Source organism: Myxocyprinus asiaticus, chromosome 31 (assembly GCF_019703515.2).
Source record: "Myxocyprinus asiaticus isolate MX2 ecotype Aquarium Trade chromosome 31, UBuf_Myxa_2, whole genome shotgun sequence".
In the NCBI taxonomy this organism is placed as follows: Eukaryota; Metazoa; Chordata; class Actinopteri; order Cypriniformes; family Catostomidae; genus Myxocyprinus; species Myxocyprinus asiaticus.
Window position 1 is genome coordinate 39,230,225 of NC_059374.1, and position 20,175 is coordinate 39,250,399.

The 20,175-nt window shown below is 39.4% G+C and overlaps 1 protein-coding gene across 8 annotated transcripts in view; it reads right to left on the reverse strand.

Moving 5' to 3' along the window:
- The window catches only part of LOC127422230 (proton-coupled amino acid transporter 4-like), a 37,483-nt gene that overhangs the window by 8,619 nt on the left and 8,689 nt on the right, over nucleotides 1-20,175 (reverse strand). For 6 of the 8 annotated variants that reach the window (XM_051665578.1, XM_051665580.1, XM_051665581.1 and 3 more), the window contains 7 exons: nucleotides 19,284-19,372; nucleotides 14,734-14,829; nucleotides 13,593-13,677; nucleotides 13,229-13,492; nucleotides 12,933-13,031; nucleotides 12,582-12,751; nucleotides 8,900-9,069 (listed from right to left, as the gene is read on the reverse strand). In XM_051665578.1, coding sequence (XP_051521538.1) covers nucleotides 8,900-9,069; nucleotides 12,582-12,751; nucleotides 12,933-13,031; nucleotides 13,229-13,492; nucleotides 13,593-13,677; nucleotides 14,734-14,829; nucleotides 19,284-19,372 — 973 coding nt within the window. The remainder of the gene's footprint in view (nucleotides 1-8,899; nucleotides 9,070-12,581; nucleotides 12,752-12,932; nucleotides 13,032-13,228; nucleotides 13,493-13,592; nucleotides 13,678-14,733; nucleotides 14,830-19,283; nucleotides 19,373-20,175) is intronic. The other 2 variants (XM_051665584.1, XM_051665586.1) reach the window with 1 other exon arrangement.

A 20,175-nucleotide genomic window follows, 5' to 3' on the forward strand; every position in this document is an offset into this window, starting at 1 on the left:
GAATTATTAATTCCTTTTCTAAATTATCAGGATACAGAGTTAATTGGTCTAAATCTGAAGCTTCGGTTCTGACAGTGTACTGCCCAGTAACTGCTTTTCAGCCAGGCGCCTTCCAGTGGCCCAAACAGGGCATTAATGGAATAGTTCACCCAAAAATGAAACTTTGCAGCCAGATTACATTTCAGTAAATTGCATGGGCTGATTGACAAAGGTGGGCTAGGCCTACCCAAAATTTGGTTTTATTATAATTGCATTCGGTCTCAGACATTTGGCTCATTGATCGCTTCCACCTGAGAGAGCCCCTCCCTGGTTTTGTATTGAACAAGAAGTGCTTGCCCCATTTTGCCATTGCAAAGCCTATAAAACTAACCAGAGAAGTTATGTTACACCCCGTTATCTCACATTTGCACGTGGTATGGACAAAAGTGTCCAGAGTGTTTAATTCGGATATTTATTTAAATGTTGCTTCGAGCATATGGCTGAACCCAAAGTTATGTAATAAGTCCCCTTTCTGCTGGACAGAGTGGATTGTGAGGGAGGTTAATACATTTGGTGATCTATATGAGAGTGGAGTGTTAAGATCCTTTGAAAATATGGTTCATTTTGGGATTTCCAGGTCTCAATTTTTGTTTAGGTATTTACAGCTGCGCCACCTGCTCTGTACTATTTTTGGGAGTAACATACACCCCCCTAAATCGGCAGATACTCTGTGAGTGGTGATTACTGCTTTTGGAAAAGATCATGAGGCATCAGTGTATTACTCCCTGCTAATTCAGAGTCTGGGGGACAGAGCTTCAACTTTTCTCAAGAGATTATGGGAGAAAGATTTAAACTTGGTATTGGAGGAGCGAGTGTGGGCTAGGATTCTAAAAAACATCAAGTCTACATCTAGAGATGCAAGGGTGCGTCTTATGCAATTTAAGATTTTACATAGATTCTATTGGACCCCCTCTAGATTGTATAGGCTTGGTCTTAAAAGACACACCCACCTGCTGGCAATGCCAATCAGAAGATGGGGACACAACCCATGTTTTTTTGGTGGTGTGTTGAGATTCAAGGATTTTGGTTGAGGGTTCAGAGTTTTATGTGTGACGTATTGGGCACTCAAATTTCATTTTGCCCCAGACTCTGTATTTTAGGCGATGGGGCGGTCATTAATATAGGGGATAAGTACATAAAAAATTGGGTCCTAGCCAGTTTTATTATTGGCAAACAGGTCATCCTTAGGGGATGGAAGTCAGCTGGAGCGCCCTCATTTCAAGAGTGGCACACAGAGATGGGCAGGGTAGTGTCATTTGAGGAGATGTCATGTAGAAGGCCAGGCAGCCTGGATTTCTTTAATAAAAATGGCAGTTATTTGGCCTTTTGGGGTGGCTCTCGGGGAGGGACAGTGGAGAGGGATATGTAGTTTTGAATGTTGTGTGTTTTTTTTTGTCTGTGTTTCTAAATGTTTTCTGCTGATTTGTTGTCTATTTGTATGTCATTGTCAATTTAGCGTTTAACCACTGGAGTGCTTGTTTGTGTCGGGTGTGGGGGATTCATATAATGTGAATCCACATTTTCTGTTATGTCTGTTTGGCTTGTTGTATGGAATCCATAAAAACTGTTAATAACAAAAATACAAATATTGTGTAAAAATGTAATAAAAATATTTAAGTCCATTAAGCATTTAAGAGAGAGAAAAATATCAGGCACAGGTAAAACTGATTTGTAACTGATTACATAAATTGTTAAATGATATACAGGTGCATCTCAATAAATTAGAATGTCGTGGAAAAGTTCATTTATTTCAGTAATTCAACTCAAATTGTGAAACCCGTGTATTAAATAAATTCAATGCACACAGACTGAAGTAGTTTAAGTCTTTGGTTCTTTTAATTGTGATGATTTTGGCTCACATTTAACAAAAACCCACCAATTCACTCTCTCAAAAAATTAGAATACATCATAAGACCAATAAAAAAAAAAACATTTTTAGTGAATTGTTGGCCTTCTGGAAAGTATGTTCATTTACTGTATATGTACTCAATACTTGGTAGGGGCTCCTTTTGCTTTAATTACTGCCTCAATTCGGCGTGGCATGGAGGTGATCAGTTTGTGGCACTGCTGAGGTGGTATGGAAGCCCAGGTTTCTTTGACAGTGGCCTCCAGCTCATCTGCATTTTTTGGTCTCTTGTTTCTCATTTTCCTCTTGACAATACCCCATAGATTCTCTATGGGGTTCAGGTCTGGTGAGTTTGCTGGCCAGTCAAGCACACCAACACCATGGTCATTTAACCAACTTTTGGTGCTTTTGGCAGTGTGGGCAGGTGCCAAATCCTGCTGGAAAATGAAATCAGCATCTTTAAAAAGCTGGTCAGCAGAAGGAAGCATGAAGTGCTCCAAAATTTCTTGGTAAACGGGTGCAGTGACTTTGGTTTTCAAAAAACACAATGGACCAACACCAGCAGATGACATTGCACCCCAAATCATCACAGACTGTGGAAACTTAACACTGGACTTCAAGCAACTTGGGCTATGAGCTTCTCCACCCTTCCTCCAGACTCTAGGACCTTGGTTTCCAAATGAAATACAAAACTTGCTCTCATCTGAAAAGAGGACTTTGGACCACTGGGCAACAGTCCAGTTCTTCTTCTCCTTAGCCCAGGTAAGACGCCTCTGACGTTGTCTGTGGTTCAGGAGTGGCTTAACAAGAGGAATACGACAACTGTAGCCAAATTCCTTGACACGTCTATGTTTGGTAGCTCTTGATGCCTTGACCCCAGCCTCAGTCCATTCCTTGTGAAGTTCACCCAAATTCTTGAATCGATTTTGCTTGACAATCATAAGGCTGTGGTTCTCTCGGTTGGTTGTGCATCTTTTTCTTCCACACTTTTTCCTTCCACTCAACTTTCTGTTTACATGCTTGGATACAGCACTCTGTGAACAGCCAGCTTCTTTGGCAATGAATATTTGTGGCTTACCCTCCTTGTGAAGGGTGTCAATGATTGTCTTCTGGACAACTGTCAGATCAACAGTCTTCCCCATGATTGTGTAGCCTAGTGAACCAAACTGAGAGACCATTTTGAAGGCTCAGGAAAACTTTGCAGGTGTTTTGAGTTGATTAGCTGATTGGCATGTCACCATATTCTAATTTTTTGAGATAGTGAATTGGTGGGTTTTTGATAAATGTGAGCCAAAATCATCACAATTAAAAGAACCAAAGACTTAAACTACTTCAGTCTGTGTGCACTGAATTTATTTAATACACGAGTTTCACAATTTGAGTTGAATTACTGAAATAAATGAACTTTTCCACGACATTCTAATTTATTGAGATGCACCTGTACATTAAAAAATATTTATAAACAAAAAGTTTTATAAATTGAATACATAAAAATATATTTTAAATATCAATTAATTTTTGTTTTATATCAAATATTTTCATAAATTTTAATAGAGAAAAAAATACTTTAAAAGCATTTAAGAAAAATAAACATGGCACAAGTAAAACCTATTAGTTACTAGATTATATATTTTAATACAAATATTTGTTCAAATTGTGTAAAAATGTAATACAAATTAAGTCCAACAAGCATTTAAGAGAGAGAGAGAGAAACAAAAAAAACAAATATCAGGCACAGGTGAAACTGATTTGTAACTGATTATATAAATTAATTTTTACATGACCTTTTTTTTTAATTCTATAAAAAAATATATTTTTTATAAATCGATATATGACCTGACAGCCCATAAAACTCTTGCAGTCTCAGGTGCAAGAGATGTCTTGGAGAATGTCTCCAAATGAATCTCAGAGATGGGCCCCAGCATGGAGCTGCGTGATAAGCCCCGTCATGGAGCTCCGCATCAGGCCCCTATGGAGAGCTCCATGATGGGCCTATCTCCGTAGGCAGGCAGGTAATAACTCACAGAGCCTTAGGAAGACAGAGATAAATGACCAGACACTAAATGAGTCCCTCAACTCTGGCCCAGCTCTCTCACACACACACACACACACACAATAATGACATATACCGGAAACAAACACGCTATATAAAACAACACCAATACACACACACACACACACACACATTCACATATCAATACACACAACAGTCCCACTAATCTATCACAGGCTGGGAGAGGCTGGCAGCCTTGGGCCAGGGAACAAGGAAGGAAGCACGTCAGGCAGAGCGAAAGAACAAGCGATACATAAAGAGAAGGTGAGTGATGGAATGAGGACTTCATCTCTTTATCTAACAGCACAGGCCACAGACCTGCAGCCTTCAGAGTTCACTACCCCTCTGTCCAACAGACCTTCCATCGACTTCTTCTAGAATGTCTTCTAATATGCCACATGTTGTACGAAACCATCCGAGAGATCTGCAAGATTCAGCGCTACATGATATGGCTCTAATATTATACACTCACTGAGCACTTTATTAGGAACACCTGTAAACCTACTTTCTCATGCGATTATCAAATCAGCCAATCATGTGGCAGCAGTGCAATGCATAAAATCATGCTATTTATGTTCAAATCAACCATCAGAAAGGGGAAAAATGTGATCTCAGTGATTTCAACCGTTGCATGATTGTTGGTGCCAGACGGGCTGGTTTGAGTATTTCTGTAACTGCTGAACTCCTGGGATTTTCACACACAACAGTCAACAAAAAACATCCAGTGAGCGGCAGTTCTGCGGACGGAAACGACTTGTTGATGAGAGAGGTCAACAAAGAAAGGCCAGACTGGTTCGAGCTGACAAAGTCTATGGTAACTCAGATAACCACTCTGTACAATTATAGTGAGCAGAATAGCATCTCAGAATGAACAACAACATTGGGCTACAACAGCAGAAGACAACATTGAGAACTTTATTAGGACCAAAGTGTTTCTAATAAAGTCCTCAGTAAGTGTATATTGTTTATTGATATACACAAATAAATTGTATGTATTTTATGCTTCACCACACCTTTTGACCAATGCATTTCTATGACATTTCCATGACACTGAATAAACCATTCATAGAGATTGCATTCACAAAGAGCAATTTCTATTTTAGAGCAGAACTTAATAGGAAACAATGAGAGAGTGCAAACATTATCTGATATTATCATAACCAAAAATCCAATCAAACCCCAATGGGCAAAATGAAGTCACCTGTCTGGAGAATACCTTAATCTCTCACACTTCACTGCAATGTTTTTAAAGGGACATTACATAGCTTTCTTAAAAAAGTCCATGTTTTTTTTTCCCCATGTCTGCAAGTTGCAGCTTAAAACTCAGAGACAGAGAGAAAGGTGGAGATCAGTACGTGACCGACCGAGGTCAGGACAAAAGACAAAGAGAGACATGAAAGCAATAAAGGAAATCTTATAAGGGGAGAATGTGATATGTCCAATGAGAGGACAGAGATGGATACAACATAAAAGATAGACAAATGAATTGTGAATAAGGACAAAAAAGGGTCAAGAGAAGTGGTTGAAAGACTGAGAAAGAAAGAATCTATATGGAAATATGGCTGCAAGCAGCAACTATGGACCAAGCACCGAAATGGCAAGCACTGCACCACACTAAAGCCCCGTTCACACCACCAGAGACAGAGCCACGAAGGGACATGATCTCATTCTTTTTCAATTAGAGCCAAGCAACAGTGACTGTTGGTGACAAGATATGGGCGTAGCAAGCGACAGGACCAAACTGAGAAATGTTTAACTTCATGCAAAGACGAGTGACATTCGGGAGCAACTGCCAATGGGAAAGAAGGCAGTGCAGCTCACAACATCCATACATCAGGAAAAGTTATAATGTTGTGAGGGATTTCACTGTTCAGTATAATTCCTGTAACCACAGGCATGGATATAATAAAACAATGATGTGTGGAAAATCGTGTCAGATACTGTCGGCATTCTGAGCGAGTTTGATTCATATCTTGATAGATTGTTCATCTTGTAAATGATATGATGCAACAAGCACTGCTGCATGTTATATAAAACACTCTCCCTTGCAGAAAGTTCAGTTGTACAGGCAAGAGAATATCTTAGTTTTACCAGCAGTAAATCTAATTTGTGATCAGATTTTCTAAAGCTATGGCCGGTTGTGCAGTTCATCAAAAATGTTAGAGCGACAGCAGTAAGAACGCCCACTAGCGACTTCACAGTACAGAGACTAGCGACATCCAGCGACTTGGTCGCTGGCGGTGTGAACATGGCTTAAGCAGGATACATAGAACACATAGACTGAATATGCAGCCCTCTACATTGTGAGTAAATCCCTTGCATATGCCACCAAATTTCGTGCTATGCAACTCAAATTTGTCTGGTATTAGTAACTGGCTAGTAAATGTTCAGATTTTACTCATCAGTGATTGAGATGTGTAGAGGTGAAGAACTTCAGCACAGCGATACTTATACTGAATAAAACGCTGGTATTTAAGAAGCTGGATTCAGCCTCATCTTTTACTGTGTACTGTTTCTCGTGAGCTCGCACACTACAGGAAATTTAACTTGATTGGCTGCAGTGGGTCCTGAGGTGTTGTGATTGTGCCGTCACAATCGCTTTTGTTGAGCCATGATATGCCAGTTACATTTACATTGCATTTAATGACATCAACTCTGATTTTGCAAAAACTTTTCCACAGACCGTTTTCACAACATTCTCCATTTTACAGCATGAACAATAGTTGGAACACAAGACAGATAACAAGAATGTTAGATAGTTTGATAGATTCTGTTTACTGCATAGGCTTCAACAGTCAGTGCTTCACACCATTTTTCTCAGTTTCAAATAGAAAAACACCATCACTCACTTTTTCATTCACTCTCTGGCATTTGCACGCCATTCTTACAACAAACACTCTTCCTCTTTATCAGAGCAACCTTCTCTCACTCGTACCTGCATGACTGACAGTGTTAAACAAATATTTATTTTCATATTTAGGGCTTTGGGAGGTTCACGGTTCAGTGGCAGATTCAATTTATCCAAAGGTAAAAAACAGATCACTGTAATCCAAAAGCCTTTAGGTTTGCACTCGTTCACAGGATCCATCCATCATCTATCTCTTCTCTGATCACCAATGAATACTAGATGGAGGATTAGGAGAAGATAGAGTGAGGTGGCAAATGAGGAGCAGAGGAAATGGATGGATGGCGAGGGGTGGGGAATGGAGGAAAATGAAGAGGGTGATGATGAAGAACATTACATAGGAGAAGAGGCTAGCTGCCTCCCTGTCAGCGTTCTACATAGATTCAAAGGAGCCATTCACACAGAATGTGTTCAAACAAAAAAAAAAAAACAAAAACAAAAAAAAAACATATAGACAGTGTTTTTAACTTGACCCGATCATGGCGTAAGACACTGAAAAAACAACTAGATGTGAAGCAAAGGCCAAATGTCGTCTGGTGCACGTGTACAATAAAGAACAACATTAAAACTTAGCATGGAATCTAAGGATGCGTTCTGTGTGAACGCCCCTTACGGCAGCATATTAACTTCAAGATTTGGAACACAGGCAGCAACAAACTAGCTCCTCATGCTCACTGTCAATTCCACTCACAATTGACTGCTGCCACAATACTCCAGTACTAATAAAAACAGGTATTGTGTACAACTGTCCATTTTTAGCACTACTTTTCAGTTTTGAATGCAATACACGTTTACAGTAAAATCAACAATGCGTTCTAGAATTGCCTTCTCTATGTAATGCTTACTTTTATTTATTATTCTTTTAATGTCATGTCAGCATCAATGGCTATTTTCATGGCAAGATCCGATGCTTCCTTTCAATTCGTCCAAAATTATGTATCTTAGGCAGCAGCATAAATCGCATTAGGGATGTACAAAATAAGGAGGGGCATTTTCAAGTAATTTTGTATTCGAGTACTCGAACTCATATATAATAATAATCGATTACTCGTAAATTAAAATGTCATTTTTAAAAATATCATCAATTTATATTTTTGTTTTATTCATAAACATCAGCAAGAACAGTTTCAAAATAAGCTCAATTTAACAAACTATGTTTTTCTTTTGAGAGAAAAAAAAATGATTTTTTTATTTCTAATTAACAGTTAAAAAAAAATTGCACTCACCTGGAGCTTACATACAGTAGAAACCAGTACTGACGGCATTAGGGTAATTCTCATATATAAACTCTACATAAAAAGGCACATTTCTATCATTTCACATATTATTATTCAGAAAAATAAGTGATGAAAGCTGGCTTTTTATTAAATGCACTCAGATATTTAACGCACATACCGATCTGGTAAGCTTCAGAGTTTCTTGTACTGCTTCACATGTCCATTCCACCATGAAAACAGATCCTTGTCCGTTGGTATGCATGACTCCGACAAGAACCGAATACCAAGAATAAATAAAAGTATTGCCACACTTGGCTATGCTTGAAAGCACACAAAGACGCCATCATGTCTCCTTTCATTATACACCTCAACGACACATATCCACAATGTGTGGACTCAATTGTAACTGCGACATTTGGCGAGAGATTCAAGGGGAAAGTACAGGATAACCTGGGGTTGCCCATGGCAGGCAAATATGCAAAGAAAAATAAATTTTCGATATTCAAGTAGTGTTTTTAATAGTCAAACTGGTGCACATCCAAAACTAAACATTTTTTTTTTTTTTTTAAATCCACGAGTCAATGAGTTGCCCGAACTAGTTGACTCATCAGTCTTAATGCCTGTATAATTAGGTGGCCGTTTACACAAGAAGCTTTCTGGTGTTCCAAAACAGCAAAACAACTAACTGACTAGTAGGTTGTTGGTGAACTAGTCAACCATCATGACCCATCCCTACTTTGCACTGGGAGCACACCCATAATACCATAAAGTGGTGCCTGCAGAGGCAGCTCACTAGGTTTTGAAATGGTGTGTGTGTGTGTGTGTGTGTGTTCCCTCACAGGTGAGGCAGACGAGCAGCGCTCGAAGGCTGAGATCAGTCACTCGTTTCCAGTTCTTTCTCACACGCTCACACACGGGCGGAACCAGAATCTCTGCCGGCACGAAGAACTGCACTGCAAAACTCACAAACACACCAAACGAGTACAACACCTTCACCAGCATATTAGACCTGCAACACACACAAAATATGAACACATTAATACAACAACAGTGCAATGATTAAGTCAGAAACCACAGAATGTGCAAGAATGTTAATGATGCAAGCTACCATTTCAACATGTGACTTCAAAAGGCAAGTTTGACTTGAGTGTAATATCTATCATTTTCCAAAAACTATTAACCCATGCGGTGCTGCCTTCACACTGAGATAAAAGACTGGGGTTGGAAATTAAGAACCAGTTAAATTTTTAAACAAATATTGGGACCAAATGATTTTATGATGTTAGGTGAAATGACAGCCTCAATCACAATTCGCTTTCATTGCATTTCTTTCCATACAACAGAAGTGAGTGGTCATTCTTCCTAACATCTTCTCCCTTTTCCACTTAAAAAAAAAAGGGGGTTAAAAGGAGTTTGGAACAACATGAGGGTGAGTAAATGACAACATTTTCATTTGTTGGTGATCTATTCCTTTAAATAGCTCAGTGGTGTGACTATTTATTTATTCATTTTTATTGCCATATCAGCATCACTGGCACTTTTCAAAGTTTTAAAAGGTAATATACACAATATAGCATATAATACAGTAATATATACACAATGACTCAGTGGTGTGAAAAATACATTTTTAAAATATAGCCGCAAGCGGCAATCATCGGTGTCCAAGCATGTATGGCCAGGACATTGCTGGACAACAGCACATTACAAGAGCATAAAGCTAAGTCAAAGAGGATTTTCAAGGATTTTTAGTTTTGACACTCCATCTAGTGGACAAAATCGGTAATACAGCCTTGATTTACCATGCATAAATGAGATTTTGGATCGCTTGACAATTAAATCAGGAAAAACGGAACTTGATAAAAACAGATGTCATAGGGCTCTTCTTTTGTTGGATAGTTGTTGCCATTTTTACTGCACAGATCTTACATTCCTAGAGTATTAACTAAAAGTCGGTAGTACATCCATCATCTGTCATTTATAGTTTAAATAAATAATATTTTTATTTGCTGTTGACAAGAGGAAATTGATGAAATTTAGCACATGTCCTCAGACTATCCTGGTGTGTATATTTTTTTAAAGTTTTGTCATGTTTGGACCTTGTGCACAAAAATAAAGGCATAGTAGTAGTTCCAGTTCAAACCCCAAAAATTCATAGGCTTATATCTTCTAAACAATTTGACAAAAAAAAAATATTATTATTATTATTTTTTTTTGTCAGGACAGTCCCTAGATGATACATGCACATTTTTGAGCCAACTGGACAAATGGCCTAGGAGGAGTTAGAAAAATTCCAAATGGCGGAACATTTTTCGGGACAGAAATAAAATCTGAGATACAAGTTGTTTGTCTTGAACCAAGGAATCAGAGGAAAAATTATTTTGATGCTAGCCTTATGGATAAGAAGTTATGAGCAAAAACTTAAAAGTGCTTATTATAGCACCACCTAGTGTCGGGGGGGGTGTGTATGTGCCTGAGTTGCGGGGGGGATTTGGGACCATCCTGCCAAGTTTGGTGTCTCTAGGACTTATGATTTTGGCTGCCCATACGCTTTTAGGACAGAAAAAATAATAAGAAAAGAAAATCAGTATGGATACGACAAGCTTCGGTGCTTGGACCCCTAATTAACTTAATTTCAAATTAAGTCTCCATTAATATAAGGTCACAAATACTACATGCATAATTATAAACAAATTCAAAATGTTTTGTGTAAAGCAGTTTTAAACAACTACATGTCGTGTCATCTTCCCAGATGCTGAATCAGATATTGGCTCCTTTTAAGTTACAGATTATTCTTGGCTCACAGGATGCAAATGAGATTAAGGAATAAGCTAGCTACCGATAAAACTTAGTTGGACATGGCAGCCTTTATTGAGTGAGAACCACACATTATAGCGACCACAAGGAGGTTACCCCATGTGACTCTACCCTCCCTAGTAACCGGGCCAATTTGGTTGTTTAGGAGACCTGACTGGAGTCACTCAGCACGCCCTGGATTCGAACTCACGACTCCAGAGGTGGTAGTCAGCGTCAATATGCGCTGAGCTGCTCAGGCCCCCACCAACAATATTACTCAACCAATGGCATGATTTGGGGGCAGGACTATCTGACTGTTTCAACATCAACAGATGAGGGGCGTATACGGAAAGCTGTTTTGAAAACATTATTTTTGCAATTCCGTTCGGAGGCGCTAATGTTTTAGAAATTATATACTTTAGCTTTAACAGCAACATACATTATAAATCAAATATTTCATACTAACTAGGGCTGTCAATCGATACAATTTTGAAATCGAAGTGCAGATTAATCGCAATTAAATCACATATCAATATTTACTGAGAAAAGGCACCTAAATAAAGAATTTAGTATATAATAATTAAAATAACTTTAAAATATATATATATATATATATATAAAATTTGAATTCAGATAATTCAAGTACATTGCATCATATACAAATACTGTGACAGCAGACAAGTAAAGCAATGGCATTGGTAACTGAAAACTACTGTTTGAATGATGCAGCATCCAGGCCACTAGGTGTCAGTGTGAGCCAATAAGCCGCTTCAACATACCTTTTCTCCCAGTTTGGAATGTCCAATTCCCAATTTGCTCTAAGTCCTCATGGTGGCGTAGTGACTCGCCTCAATCCGGGTGGCAGAGGACGAATCTCAGCTGCCTCCGCGTCTGAGACCGCCAACCCGCGCATCATCACGTGGCTTGTTGAGCACGTTACCACAGAGACATAGCGCGTGTGGAGGACCACGCCATCCACCGCGGCATCTATGCATGACTCACCACGTGCCCCACCAAGAGCGATCCACATTACAGCGATCACGAGGAGGTTACCCCATGTGACTCTACCCTCCCTAGCAACCGGGCCAATTTGGTTGCTTAGGAGACCTGGCTGGAGTCACTCAACAAGCCCTGGGATTCGAACTTGCGAACTCAAGGGGTGGAAGCCAGCGTCTTTAACATAATTAGAATCTTTGAAAAAACACATTGAGAACCCTGCACTCAGTCCAGCTATCTTTGAGCGCAAAAGTGCATCTGTGGAAAGCTGTGCTGCTTACTCATTGGTTTGACAAGGCGTGTTGCCTGTTCAGCCCCCTAATGCCTCAAATTCGTAAAAACAAGGTGGTACATCAAGCTTGAATGGGTCAGATGGTAGGAACGTTCCTTATTACGGAACATACATACGGATCAGGGGCATGATTAATTGCATAGTTTTATTTCATACAATAACATTGCACCAAATTAACGCTGTAAATCGACTGCCCTAATTATAACATAATAGATGTTTCACAAGTGACCCATATTTTTGGAGGCTTCCTAATAGTGTAAATTAAGTGTTTATCCCCTGTCTGCTGATTGAAGTTATAGCATGGAGTTCGAATATCGAGTATCGTATCTCGATAGTGAAGCGCTGGACACTGTGCACATTATTGTGGTGCCATCAGAAAATCAGCGTTGTCAATGACAGATGGACTTTTTAAATGTGTGTGTGTGTGTGGTCATAGTTACCAGGAGTCATGTGGAAGGTTAAGTGTGATGCTTCCTTTAATGTCATCTCTGAAACGGAGGTAGCCAAGTGTCGCCAGAGTAAAGTACAGGATGATGACGCCACCCATGCCAAAATTGAGAGCTTGGGGAAAGCGTTTCGGGTCTCTCATTTGATTCTCTAAGGGAAGAACCTAGACACACACACACACACAGAAAGTAAAATTGGTAAAGAGTAAAGCTCTGGACACACTTCATGCTATTTCAAAGCAGAGCAGAATAACTATTTGTACCTATGGAAACTTCAGTGAGTGTACACCAGGTTTATCTGACGTCACTGAAACTAATTGAGTGCAAACTGAATCGAAATCTCACCACTCCAATCCCCTCAAAGGCAAAGATGGCTGTTCCAAAGAAGAACGGAAACTTCCGCCATGTGGAGGCGTATGGCAGGTTTCTAGGATCACTGATATCCTACAGAGAGAGATGATAAAAGACCCCAAGAAGTTTCACCTTATTGGCTAAAGTTTCAAATCTCACTCTTCCTATTATACAGGATAAAAAAAGACACTTTCAGCAAGGATATATATATGTAAAAAAGTCTCAAAGTGGACTGGATTATATGCTGAAAAGTATTAGCAAAGATCCAGATAATGATGACGTGCACTTACGCCGAGTATGTATGTAAAGATCAGTACGAGGCTGACGGCCATACAGAGGTTGGCTATGCCAGACAGAGCAGCCATGTTCCGCAGATCTCTGATGAAGGTCAGGACGATGATGAAGGGAAGGAGGAAGACCATGTAGAGCCGCAGGTCCAGCCCTGTAGCCACGGCGACAGAGGCTGGGTTTGGGGAGACGGTGCCCTCTACTGAGCTATTGGAATATAACACCACAGTCTCCACGGAAGTGTTCAAGCGAGTACCTTCCATCATCTAAACACACACACGTTAAATGACCGGTATGTACAAAAAGCTTTTTGTATGGCTGTTGTTTTTAAGCCATATTGAAGCATGAGCGCTCTGCTAAACATACCTGCTTAATATTCTCTGCCAGGAATACAAAGTACACACTACAGAAGCCCAGCTGGGTCAAAACCAGGAAGAAATTCACTAAGTGTCTATAAAGGAAAAAGTTAAAAACATTAAAAGAAAAATACACCAATAATAACGTAAGGGACAACATACAGTCAGTCACTCATTATCACAAAATAAGTACCAGTGTTGATGTGGCTTAATGGGACGATGGACAATTATATAGTTTAGTGGTCATTATACAAAAATATCTGGCTGCACAATACTGTGATTGACCAATCAGAATCAAGTATCCTGGAGAACCGGGGGGCCTGAGTATCTTGGTGGTAAGAGACGCTGGCTACCACCCCTGGAGTTCGCTAGTTCGAATCCCAGGGAGTGCCGAGTGACTCCAGCCAGGTCTCCTAAGCAGCCAAATTGGCCCGGTTGCAAGGGAGGGTAGAGTCACATGGGGTAACCTCCTCGTGGTCACCATAATGTGGTTCATTCTTGGTGGGGCGCGTGTTAAGTTGAGCGCGGATGCCGCAGTGGATGGCGTGAATCCTCCACACGCGCTATGTCTCCGTGGCAACGTGCTCAAGCCACGTGATAAGATGCGCAGGTTGCCGATCTCAGACGCAGAGGCAACTGGGATTCATCCTCCACCACCTGGATTGAGGCGAATCACTATGTGACCACGAGGACTTAAAAAGCGCACTAGGAATTGGGCATTCCAAATTGGGTGAAAAAATTTTTTTTAAAAATAAAAAAATATTCCGGAGATTCATGTAATACTTTTCTTTACCCTTTTTAAGGTCCTACAAGACCACTATGCCATATAAAATTAATAACCGCTTCTATTATCAGTGCTTTATTTTTCAGTATGCAGGTCATTATTATAAAACGGAGGTGAAAATAAAGCAAACATTTCCTGGTAAGACAGAAGTGTTTTTAGGATTCACTGACGTGAAATCTCCATGTGTGCACAGAGCATCAGATCTGAATACATCACTGCAGGGGCTATCCTGTCTCAATGCACCCTAATGAATGTATACATTCAAGCACACACATTTGCCCTCTTGCCTCTCTTATATATGCACAAACTCTCTCGTTTAGGGGTGGGGGTTTGCTGTCATGTCAATGAGCATGATGGGAAAGCTCACCTCCCAAAATGAGCACCTCTCCTCAGGCACTGGGAGGAACTCATCTCCATGGCAACAGCGACTGTGTCACTATAACCGAGGGGGGCCCGTTTAAACCTGTGAGAGAACGAGAGAGAAACAAAGAAACAGTTCGGATAAACAAAGTGGTCCAGAAAATAATAATATTTTTTTTTGCAACTCCTCTGGGGGGCTTTGGAAAGTCAAAAACCTCAAATAAATGAAGATTAAAAAAAAAGGACATAAGGGGAGAGGGAGTGACACTTTTTAAAGGGATAGTACACAGAAAAATGAAAATTCTCTCATCATTTACTCACCCTCATGCCTTCGCAGACATGTATGACTTTCTTCTGCTGAAAACAAATGAAAATTTCTAGAAGAATATCTCAGCTCTCTAGGTTTATCCATACAACTCTTGTGGTTAAATCCATATGTGATATGATAGGTGTGGATGAAAAACAGATAAATATTTAAGTCCTTTTTACAATAAATCACTTTCAATTCCACATTCTTCATTTTTTATTTTTGGCAAATCGAATTCTTTGTGCATATCGCCACCTATTTGGCAGGGAGGAGAATTTATAGTAAAAATGGAAAATATTGATCTGTTTCTCACCCACACCTATCATATCACTTCTGAAGACATGGATTTAACCACTGGAGTCTTAAGGACTACTTTTATGCTACTTCTATTATATTGAAATCAGGGATCGAAAAAAAAAAATCTTTTTTTTTTGTGGATTTTTCCCCTTTTTGTTTTTGTTTTTTTTTTTACCCAATTTGGAATGCCCAATTCCCAATGCACTTTTAAGTCCTCGTGGTCGCGTAGTGATTCGCCTCAATCCGGTTGGTGCAGGACGAATCCCAGCTGCCTCTGCGTCCGAGACCGCCAACCCACGCATCTTATCATGTGGCTCGTTTAGCGCGTTGCTACGGAGACATAACGCGTGTGGAGGCTTCATGCCATCCACGCTCAACTCACCACGCGCCCCACCGAGAACGAACCAGATTATAGCGACCACGAGGAGGTTACCCCATGTGACTCTACCCTCCCTAGCAACCGGGCCAATTTGGTTGCTTAGGAGACCTGGCTGGAGTCACTCAGCACACCCTGGGATACAAACTAGCGAACTCCAGGATCGGAACGTTCTTAAAAATATGACCTTTTATGTTCCACAGAAGAAAGTAAGTCATATGTGTTAAACAGCAAGTATAATTGGCTTTATGTAAAAACAATAGAAGTCAATGATACAGTATGTACCCATTTAGATCATTAAACAAGAGTTTACCTATAATGTCAACAGTATAATGACAAACATGAGGTTGACAGCTCTTCACTCCAATACTGCCACACATGGTACATGGTAAAAAACAGTGTGCCCACATCTGACAGAAGCAGAAGTCTCCCACTTCCTGTTGTCAGACCCGAGGGAGTGCTTTGATCACGTTTGAAGAGGGACTTCATACAAGAAGCAGCTTTTTTATAAAAGTGAGAGTGCACAGACAGATTTTCACACTGGAGAAGTCTAAACACTAGAAACTACTTCATTCAGAATATGCACGTTTCAAATCTTTACAATGATAAAGTGTGCAGTGTTGGGCAGGAACTAACTAAAAGTAGCTAAAGTATTAAATTAACTACTTTTTTTCAGTAGCGTGATAGCAGTTTTCATAATAGTTTATCTTTTCCATATACAAGCTTTTCTATTAAGTAGCACTGTAGTGCGACAAAAAACGCTTTTTATTATGTCATACAGTTTCGTGCATGCAGCTTTTCAGACATGTTTGCTGAGGTAAACACAGTTGACTAAAATATCCATTTTCTTATGTGTGAATCGGTTAATTCAGACATTAATACATAAACATACACATTTAAAGAGATATTGCCTTCTTAAGTCACTTCAAATGTAGTTCACTACATTTACTAGCTTGTATTATGCTACCTACTTTTTCAAAAGAACAGCTTGTAGGGATGAGAATTTTAAGAATTTGATTTTGGTTCCTTAACGATTTCATTCACGATCCTTTTTGTACTTTTGAGGAAGAAATCTTTTGAAATAAGAAATGCAATTGTCATTGCTTTTACTGCTCTCAGCAGCCTGATAACCAAATTATGAGATTTTCAGATTTTGACAGAAGATATAAATAAAATACATTAAACAGGGGCGGACTGGGAAGAGAAATTAGCCTGGGATTTTACATAAAAACTGGCCCAAACGTTATTGAGGAGGGAGGGTCGCTGTCCTTTTCTGCATATTGCTGCCCCCTTCGGCACTGTTTTATGGCCCATTCTAGATAACACGGCGGCCCATTTCAGCTTATCGCGGCCCATTCGGCCCCGTTTCATGGCCGGCCCATCGGGAAAAGTCCTGGTTCTCCCGATGGCCAGTCCACCAGTGACATTAAATACAATTCATGTAAAAGGTGAGTTTACACAGACTTTGAGGCATTAATAAAATCCAATAATTGATCCCAACTATATAAGGGAAAATTCAAACACAAAATGGGTTTTAAATGTGATAAAACTTATTTAATTCATTAATTTATTATTTTATAAAATTCCACTGATTACAACAAAACTCAACAATCAGTCAGTAACTTTATTCCAGGTTTAATACAAGTTAAGCTTGTATTAAACCTGGACATCATTTGTGGCATAATGTTTATTACCACAAATTTATTGATTCGTCCCTCCTTTTCTTTTAAAAAAAATAAATAAATAAAAAATCTAGGTTACAGTGAGGCACTTACAATGGAAGTCAATGGAAAAACTTTTTGGAGGGTTTAAAGGCAGAAATGTGAAGCTTACAATTTTTATAAAAGCACATTAATTCTTCTGTAAAAACTAATGTATTATTTGAGCTGTACAGTTGTTTAAATTTTACAGTAATTTTAGGGTGTGTTGACATAACGAAGTTGTAAAATTGGCTATAACTTTAAACAGAAAAGGTTCGTAAGCGATTTTATCACACTAAAATCCTGTTAACACACATATGTCTTGTGGCTATACTTTTAAAATAGTATTTTAATGTTTACAATTTGGCCCCCTTTCACTTCCATTGTAAGTGCCTCACTGTAACCCAGATTTTTGCTTTTTTTAAAGAAAAGGAGGGGCAAGTCAAATTAAATGTTTGTGGTAATCAACATCATGCCACAAATGCTGTCGATTGAGCTTAACATGTATTGAACCCTGAATATTCCTTTAAGAACTGGCTCAGGAATCAAACTACACTGGTTGCTCTGTGTGTTTTGCGCTGTTGAATTAATAACGGGAAGCGCTGATGCTGAATTTCATTGCAGGAAACACAGCATTTTAGTACGATGTTTCATCCATATTGATGGAAAATTGCACATTCAAGAACCATTAATGGAAACAAAAGTCATGAAAATCAAACGGTTCTGAGATTTTGTACAATACTGAACCACTTTTAAACAAGAAATGGCTCTCGGTTCCCAACCCTTGTAGCTTGACTGTAGTTGAACTAATTTAAATTATAAGCAGCCTGAAGCTTGGCCAGTTACAGTTTTAAAATAGCTCCCCAACACTGGTCTGAATTAGATTTTTTCTACTGTGACACTAATTTCACATTTAATTCAAGCCTCTGTTGTTTATTGGTGTCCCTGAACAAAATCCTTTTCCAAGCGACACACCAGGAATGCCCCTTCAATTGGGAAATATATCAAATGCCACATGTGGTGATGGGAATACTTTTATTAAAAGTCTCACTGTCTGCACATTTGCATTGCTGCGTTTGATGTGAGCAGAGTGTGAAGTCACAGCCCTTGGTTCATAATCACCACCAGGATCAAAAACATCCGTTCAGAATTCCAGAATGGTTTCAAAGAGGGAAAAACTCACCAGTGCGCCACCAGGAGGCAACAGCAACCTGAAATGCATCTTTGCTGACCTGAGCTTTGAGTGGCACATTCTCTAAAGGCTTACATTTACATTTAAGCATTTGGCAGATGCTTTTATCCAAAGCGACTTACAGTGCACTTATTACAGGGACAATTCCCCTAAAGCAACCTGGAGTTAAGTGCTTTGCTCAAGGACACAATGGTGGTGGCTGTGGGGATCAAACCAGCCAGATTACCAGTTATGTGCTTTAGTCCACTACGCCACCACCACTCCAGGCTTAAAGAGAGAGTTCACCCAAAATGTTGTTCCAAACTCCTGTGACTTTCTTCTGTGGAACACATAAGTAAATGCTAGGCAGATTAGCCTCAGTTAGCATTCACTTTCATTGCATCTTTTTGCCCCTATAAAATATGCGCTAGCCACTGCACCACAACTCTGAAGTGAAATGAGTATTTAAGTCAAACAAAATTTTAGCGCAATAGACTAGAAAAGCGGCTTTAACACTGAAACAGTTTTAACACACTACATTTTGTCGGTTGCTTAGTGTCTACACCCATATTTCTCAATTCAAATAATAAAATGTGTTCTGTAGGGGACCCACACCTTTAAATAACATACCAGGGCAAAGTGTTTGTTTAGAAAATAAGACTGCAATGCGATTGGCTGTTGGAACTGAAGTGGGGTAGAATCTTACCGTTCACTGAGCTGATGGCTGCAGTTAACCAGGATGTGCATGCAATGAACACACACCACGCCCATCAGTATCAGACTAACTGGACCGAGCTTGAGAAAGAGAGAGAGATAATGTCAAATCTGCAATGTTTTAGACATACAGAGAAAAATATATTATCTTATGATCTTTTTACAGTGCATAATTGAATGTGTCAGTATCTTTTTGCAGTGACCAAAGTTTGTCTTTTAGAGCAATAGACCCTAAGCTCTCTCTCGAGACGTGAACTTTACTTACATATGATGGCTTTATGACAGCAATGAATTAACACAATTAAAGTCTGTGGACGGACACCTTTACAGACCAAATAACAATTTTAGCCTTTCAGCAAACAATGCTGCCCATATAAACAAACAGGGCAAACATTTAGTTTATAAACCAGTCAGACCGGTTTTTGAACCCACTTTTTAACCTCTTCACTCATGAGAGTCAGTATAATGCATTTAGAATATGAGAGCGGAAAAACAACAAATTTACCCAAGTAAATCTGATACGTTTGACTCGAAATTGCAGTTACATACACACCTGTGACAGCACATTGTATAATAATGAGGCAAGTTGCTACAGTACATTGTTTGGCAACTGCAAACAGCTTTAGCTAAGCTAATGAACTATACTGCATAGTGGACTATACATTATAATAATAATATATGCATTTATTAACCCTTAAAAGCATACCTCGGGTCTTTAGTGACCCGGAACCTCATTCCACCCCCTGTACCTTCATCCATTTTGGCTCTAACAATGACAGAAAGAGATGTGGAAGGCCAGATGTACAACTAAACAAGAGGATAAGTACATCAGAGTCTCTAGTTTGAGAAAGACGCCTTACATGTCCCCATGAATTTAAGGGTTA